This window comes from Kryptolebias marmoratus, linkage group LG13 (assembly GCF_001649575.2).
Source record: "Kryptolebias marmoratus isolate JLee-2015 linkage group LG13, ASM164957v2, whole genome shotgun sequence".
Classification (NCBI taxonomy): domain Eukaryota; kingdom Metazoa; phylum Chordata; class Actinopteri; order Cyprinodontiformes; family Rivulidae; genus Kryptolebias; species Kryptolebias marmoratus.
Genome location: NC_051442.1, coordinates 25,641,174 through 25,649,211, shown reverse-complemented (window position 1 = coordinate 25,649,211; position 8,038 = coordinate 25,641,174). Strand labels below are relative to the sequence as shown.

The following is an 8,038-nucleotide window of genomic DNA, read 5'->3' as shown; positions in this document are numbered from 1 at the left end:
AGCCATGCGTCTGTGGAGAGGTTGTTTGGTCTCTCCAATATAAAGGTCTGAACATTCTTCGCTGCACTGAACTGCAGACGCAACTCCGCTCAGTTTGGGTTTGGGTGTTTTGTCCTTAGAGTGGACCAGCCTCTGCCTGAGAGTCTTGTTGGGTTTAAAAATGTACAACATCCCAGTACATCCCGGTACCTCCGGACCCATCAGTGAGTCAGACAAACAAGGACCCTAACGAGCCTCTATTGTTAGGAGAGTGAGAACAATTTGCAAGCAATCCAGCTTACATCACATCTCAGCTTTAAAAGCTCAACTCCACACTCTCTATTTCAGAATTGAGAAAGCTCCTCGGATGAGAAGCGAAACATCTTCAGCTACAGAATAGAAGTCCAGTTGTTTTTGTTTTTTAACCTTTTTTGAATTTTCAGAACAATATTGCAATTAGGTGATGTATTGATGAACCGAGCAGATATTTGAGACTTTCAAAGCCACATTCTCGCCTAAAAACGTTGTAAAAAATCATGTTGTGTCACTTAAAGTGTAATATAGCAAAATAATTTCACCGTCATTGCCGCTTTGCTTGAATGCCCGGTTTGGACCCGCAATGAATTATGGGATATGGTGATCCGTGAAGGATACACCGGACCCATCCTTCAAATCTGGGGAAAGAAGGACACATTTGAAGGAGACTTTGAATTCGGACAGGCCTTGTCGCTACGCTATGACATAGGCCCGGTCCCAATACTCGCCCTCCACCCTACGTCCCTCTAGGAAGTGTGTAATCAGTCAAAGTGCACAGAAGGGTTCGTGTGCTCAGGTTACAAGCAGGCAAAAATTGAAGAATTGGGACAGTACAGGTTACATCATCGACTTGCACCTCTGGGCCGTAACTGTGGCATCCAACAGGGCGGGTCCTGTCGCTGTTTTGATATTTTATAAAGGTGCCAGTACAATTTTTAAAGTACAGTTTAGGTATTTTTGCTTTTCAAAGTCATTGCAGGAGATATTTGGCTGTTCAAATGTGTTTTGTTCTGACTTGTTGAATATGGAGCAAAGTTTGATAGTATTCACACCTGTACAGCAGAGTGAAACAAGAATTATTTCTATACTTTACATTTGAGAACTGCTTATTACGTAACAGACACAGCTTGCTCTGTCACCACTGACATATTTATGTCGTTTAATTCAAAACCCTATCATTGTCAATAAAGATAATAAAAAAAAATCGAAACGTCACATGCAGCGATGAATTGTGGGTAAGTACTTCTCCGAAGTCCGCTTGGATGCGGGCTTCGCCGAAGGCCGGATGTAGTACACAAAGGGGGCGGGGCTAAAGAGCACTCCAGAGAATTGGGACACACTGCGCACTCAAACCCTTCAGCATTAACGCACATTTGAAGGACAGGAGGGTAGAATGAGTGTGAGGGTGGAAGTGCGAGTATTGGGACCGGGCCATAATTGGCCGACAAATCCATCCTTCGAAGGATGCAGACCCTGAATTCGGACACAGCTTTAATATATTTTCTACACATTTTTACAGCATTGGAAAACATTACAAATGTTTGTCCTCCTACAGAAACCATATTAAAACAAAAATATATTTCCCACCCCCATCTTTTTCCATTTTCAAACATTTTTTAAAAAGCGCCAGGGAGCCACAAGGCAGCCGCGTGTTGCCGACCCCTGGTGTAGTTATAGCTGAGTGTCATTTGCAACACATACTCACGTGGGCACAAGATATTTGTCTAAAACTTGAGCAATAAATGTTACAGTCAAAATTGTTGCCAAAATATCTCCTGAACCACTGGATGGATTTTTAGAAAGTAATCATTAGATGTACTGTTTCTTTACACGCAATTAACTTTATGAAGTCTACACATTACAGGCTGCCACAACTATTCAGCATTAGCCAACACAAAAATGGCTAGCTCAGTAATTTTTTAAATACTGAGCTAAAGTTTGGCTTGGTAGTAGCTGAGAGTCATTTACAAGACTTAGATTTGTTGTAGCATGCAGGCATGATGGGTGAAGTAAGCTATTTGCTGAATGGGGTCCACTGTTTGAGTGGGTGTTGGAAGTGGCACTGGGAGCAGGGCAGCAGCATCTGTGCAGAGTGGGTAACAAAAAACAAAAAGAACACAGGGACAAAGGACACTCTCTCCCAGTTTTCCTTCTCAGATGGCCTTGACTCAGGACTGCAGTCACAGGACAATGATGTGAGGAACCTCATCCAAAGGATACATGTGTTAATGATAATTTGTGCTTTTCTATTTGAACACTATCATTGTCTTGCTGTTGCAGGCTGCAAAACATTTAATTTACATTGTAAAGAGAAACTTCTGACTACACAGCTAAGGGAAAAAGTGTTTAGTTCTTCTTCTTGAGTTTGCTTGTTTCCTTTTCTGTATGGATGCCATGTCCTGTGTTCCAGTGTGTGGGATGCCCTAACTGACAACTACATCTCCACATGGGACGGACCAAATTCTGAGGGACTCAACGGAAATCTTTCTGACCAGGAGGTACGTGCTGCTCCTTCTCTGTGCTCACTTTAAGTTTGCTGTTAGATTTATCTTTGTTCTGGGAATGCTGATTCATCATTCACACATCATTGTTTTCCTCAGTTTTATTTTTTCTGTACATTTCGTAATCTAACATCTTCTGCATACTTTGTGCTATTTTAGTCATTCATATATCAAAACATTCAGCTAATTCAGGAGATGGGTGCTATGAATTTTGTTTTTTTTTATAACTTTTATACATTTTAAAATATTTAACTTGATGTACAAATATTTTCCCCATAGAAATACATTGTTCTTGTTTAAATCTGCTTTAGCATAGTTGCTTTATTTTTGTGTTTTTATGCTACTTTTAATTGTTAGCTGGTACTTTGCTATATTTCAGTGTTCTGCTTCTTTTGGTTGTAACAACTTAGTTTTAACTTCTTTAGCAAATTTCAGCAGAGTCAATCAGCACTCAAAATTTCCGCTGCATTTTCACGAAAAATACTATTTCTATAGTTTCATCAGTAATAGGCTCATATTTAACCTTTTTGGTTTGCATGTTTTGAGGTACACAAATTTTTGGTCAAATCATGTGAGTGTTATTTCAATCATCAGTTTTTTAGTTTATTTCAAACATCATGTAAACAATGCGTTTTTTTAAAAAATACAAAAGGATAAAACATTTCATGTGTTATTTTGTCCAATTCTTTCTTCAAACTTGTCTTTTTTATTTTGGTTAAATAGATGGTGAAACGTTGTGTGAAAAGCTTTAGTTATAAAGGCAGACCGGATGCATTAAATGTTTTACAAATAAAACCAAGTTTATGCTTAAATAGCATGGGCTTTTGAAAAAAATATGATACCACTTTACAAAAAGGGTATTTTTATGAATTGATCCTTTACAAAGATTATTGATGAGTTTGTAAACACATAGTATACTGTTAAACAGCAGGTGTAAAGCATTGTTCATACATTGTAGAAGGTTCATTTTTTAACATAATCAAGTGCTGTGTTTTTATTCATTCAGTTAAATGGAATATTTTCCCAATTGTTGAGCTTAATTTTTTTTAAATTACTTTTCACAGCGAAAAAAATAGATCTACAAATGCTCTGTTTAGATCTGTGCTTTTTGTTAATTTTGAGTGGGGGTATTGAACGTTGTGTTTGTGTTGGGCTTTTCCATGGCACTGCTCCTCAGGTAGTTTCTGCTCTCGAGTCCCGCCATGCTTATCCTCACCTAATCCTGTTTCATTTATCACTTCCTCCGTTAGCCCCAACCCTTCCATTCAAGTCCACAGCATCTCACCTCTGTTCAGTCATTGTTGCTCCAAAGCACTGTCTGGGTTTATCCTTGTCTGTCTTGTAAGTTTTTGCTGCCATGTCAGCTTTTTGTTTGTTTGTTTTTGGTTATAATAAACCTTCTTGTTGTTCTGTGAGCTCTCCGGTATAAGTCTGCATTTTGGTTCTCTACACTCCACAACCTTGACATGTTTGTAGTGCTTACATGCAGGTAACTTACTGACACATGTTGGGTTTAAAATCTAAATGATTAGGAAAACAGATAACTGTTGGATCATTATTTGGCATAAAAGAGTCAGTGTTCTTTTTTTTAATCATTTGTCACCAAAGGTGAAGCAGTAATAATGATTTTGCCCATGTTTTAGTGTGTGTGTGTTTGTCTGTAACAATCATAAACTTTGCCAGAATATCCATCCATCCATCCATCCATCCATCCATCCATCCATCCATCCATTTTCTTTACCCGCTTCTCCATTCTGGGTCACGGGGATCTGGTTTTGCCAAAATATATTTCTATGAAAAGGGCTTACTCAAAAGTAGCTTCCCCATTCCTTCAAAATCAAGTACTTATTTTTATTTCCAATTGGTGAAATGTCTGATTAAATAAAGGTTTTGGGTTCTTTAAAGGAATGCATATCACCCACTGCCTTTTGTACCAAAGCTTTAGACTAAGATCATCTTATAATTAGAAATTGAGTTTTTTTGTAATTTTTTTCAAAATCATGCATGATCTCATGCAATGCTATAAGATCTTATCAGATCTATTAGCACTCAGCGTATTATACGATGAAAATGTAAATGCTTCTTTGCTATTACAACATCAAATTTTAGCTCATCTGTATAATTGATTGAGTCCTAGCAATTTATGTATCGGCTAAGGTCAATGAGCTGTGGTGGCCAGCTTGAATCAGGTTGACTCGTAAAGGTAATCAGTTGTAGATGTAGATCCAATAATTACTTTCTGAGAGATAAATTTAAATCTACACAATAAATTAAATCTACAATCTAAATGTAAATGAGAGATTTTACATACACATAGACACAAGCAAACACATTATCACCTGCTATTTGGCACCGATGAATAGATATATACAGATGTTTTTTCCTCACTAATTCTAAGAAAAAAATAATATGTTGTTTTTGTTTATTTTTAAATTTTACTTTAAAAAATTGTGTAAAGAGGGTGGAATGGTGGTGCTGTGGTTAATGGACTTGAGAACTGTCCAAAGTGTACCCTGCCTCTCTCACAGTTACTGCTGGAGACAGGACCAGCTCATTGCTACCTGGAAAGGAAAAGTGGGTCAAGAAAATGAGTGAATAGATTATATTCCTATAGAAGATATCTGTTTGATGTTTCATAAATTCTGCCTTAAGATGCCACAAACAGTGATTAGATTTCAAGGTTGTCTTTGCAAAGTAATAAAGACATAAAAAAATGATAAAGTATTGAACAAAATGAGCACTTTTGTTCCCCACATATATGATTAATTGTCCCTAAATTAAAAAATTGTAAACAAAATGGTGACCAGATGCCAAATACCATGTGTGTTTGTTGACAGCAGAAGTGAGTTAAAAAGGTCAAACTGTAAACTCACTGGTCTAGTAGGCGTTTTGTAAAAGCTGCATGTGTTTAAATGCCAAGCTCTGTCTTTATAATTCTCCACCGCCCTGCATAATCCCCATCTACCATTCTTGACCTTTTTCTTACTTGTTCTCTTTTCTTTGGCGTTTAGCAGCACATTCACTCTTATGTTTCTCCCAGATTCAGTGTTTTTCTGATTCAGCCATATTTGTTTACCAACAAGCACAATGGTCAGCCTAATGTCAGTAAATCATGTGACTCAAGCTTCTATGTGGTTTTTGGCTGACTTTGTTTTCAATAAGTGCATACCTGCATTTCAGAATTGCACATCAATATATCTGTAAATCTGCTGGAGTAAACTCTTTCGAATTACACCATTTGATGAAGTTCAAAGTTATATTTAATTTTATATTTTGTTATGAGTGTCTTTAACTCATTTTGTTTCTGAATCATTTGCTCACCATGACCTTTGAAGACAGGCATGTCCAACAACTACTTCTTTTCCTTTAGTTGCCAGTTATTTGAATAGATTGCTACTAGTCATGTTTTCTAGTCATGTTTTTGGTGAAAAAGACTAGCTCTTGGGTCTTTGGGTTGGAGCTTGATGAACAGTTGTATCACAGGGCATCTAATCAGTTACAATCCAACCAAGTGTTGTGTCGTACATGAACGATTCGTTCAAACGAACAAATCTTTTAAGTAAACAAACTGAACCAAATCACTTTCTTTACTGATTCGTTCCTTACTTAGTTCAGTTGAGAAAAAAAAAAAAAAAAAAAAAAAAGAACGAAATAAGAAAAATAAATAAAATATTGAACTTCCGTGTTCTGTGACTCATGACGTAAATCTAAACGACACAGCGGCGTGCGGAGGCGGGGTCCCTAAGGTCATAACAATAAGAAGCAGAAAAGAAAGAGGACTCTTGGTTATGTTTAGTGAACGTGTTGCTTGCTGCTGTAGTGTTGTGGCGCTCTCTAACTTCAGGAACACAGAGAGGGCAGGGGAGGGATTCATTCAGTACAGGAACTGCTGAGTCACACATTCTCAGAAGCAGATTCGTTTGCTTAGTACTGTGCTGGAAGTGGCGCTGCACGAATAAACTTAGATTTGGTTCTTTACCTCTAGCTTTAGAAACTGGACAATTTCACTCAGTCCCAGAGGAGGACTGAAAATGTTCTCTGTGTGATTTAAATGAAATTAAAAATGAAAAGCATTTCTTATTTTATTGTCCTTTGTTTGTGATTCAAAGAAATTAATTATTTGGTAAAGTTTTTGATGTTTACCAGAATTTTTATTATATGAGTGATGAAGATAAACTACAGAATTTATTTAAATATTACGCATTTCAGTTAGCTGAGTTTATTTTGAAAGCCTGGCATCTTCGATAGAGGACACTTTGTTTGAAGGATGTTGATGTTGGTCTCTGTCTGCATCTTTGTAATATGTTTGTGTTTCTTATAAGCCCATGCAGGTTGGGCATCTTTTATGGTGTATGGCACAAAAGAAAAAACTAAACTAACTAACTGATAAACTGTGTGAACTGAAGGATTCGGTGAACAAATCTTTTGAATTAATCATTTCATTGAACTGATTCTAGTGATTCAGTACACTCAAAAGAGCTGCCGTTCCAATCACTAACATCCATTCAGTGGTTCATGAAATATTTTGCTAACAGTAAATCTGTAAAACTGACATATATGACTTACAGTCATTTTCATGTTTGCTAAGATTGCTTTGTTTTGGCAACCTTCTTGAATCAGGTTGACTCTATACCTTAATCAGTTGTAGATGTTAAACCATTGAATACTTTTTGAAATATTTAATTTAAATCCATTCAATGGTTAATGAGCCATTTTGCTAATGGTACAGACAAATGAACGCATTTGCAGACACAGGCAAAAATACAATCACTCCCCCTGCCTTCGGTGGTGGTTGATAATTATTGAAATACAAAAATTTAAAGGTGAGTCTAGTTCGAATAAAGCTAAAACTGCATCATTTACCTGAGACCCTTGGACCTGAAGTCCTTTAAGTACCTGTGGTAGGTATGTCTCACTGGACTCTGGTGGACTCAGGAACCAAAGAAAAGTGTTGCGTTGGGTCAGCGTTGGTTCCAGCTAGTGCTGGGCGATATAACGATACATATTGTGGGGACGATAGAAAAGTGTCTATCGTGATATATTTTCTTCTATCGTCTCTATCGTTTCTGTTGTTTCTATCATAATTGTATCAATGATTCATGTAAATATTTCATAACGTAGGCTACGACGAATGTATTAGTGTTGTCACTTTGCATACATTCAGTTTATATAAGTGATAAATAAGAAGAAAAAATATCTATTTTGCAAAGAACCTCCGTTTTGCAACATGACGCTGCTTTACGGCAGCGGCTTTCTGTGCGGCGCAGTGTTTTCACCATAAATGCTGAAAGATGGAGACGCATGAAGTATCAAACCCGGGGCTGCATCAAGTAGAGACAGCTAGCAGGCAGCCCAAGAAGAAAGACTTTTACCGAAACGAGGGGGACGTCTGTGATTTGGTTCAAGAAGTCGACACGGAGCAGAAAAAGGTAATATGCTAACTCTGCTAATGCTAATGCTAACTCTGCTATGAGACTGTTTTCTCATCTGATGCCAACACAACAAACCTCTTCTATCACTTA

General features: G+C 37.3%; 1 protein-coding gene across 1 annotated transcript in view; it reads left to right on the top strand.

Annotated features, from left to right (window-relative positions):
• fez1 (fasciculation and elongation protein zeta 1 (zygin I)) overlaps positions 1-8,038 on the top strand; it is a 56,340-nt gene that overhangs the window by 15,433 nt on the left and 32,869 nt on the right. The window contains exon 3 of the mRNA XM_017433217.3: positions 2,426-2,513. Coding sequence (XP_017288706.1) covers positions 2,426-2,513 — 88 coding nt within the window. The remainder of the gene's footprint in view (positions 1-2,425; positions 2,514-8,038) is intronic.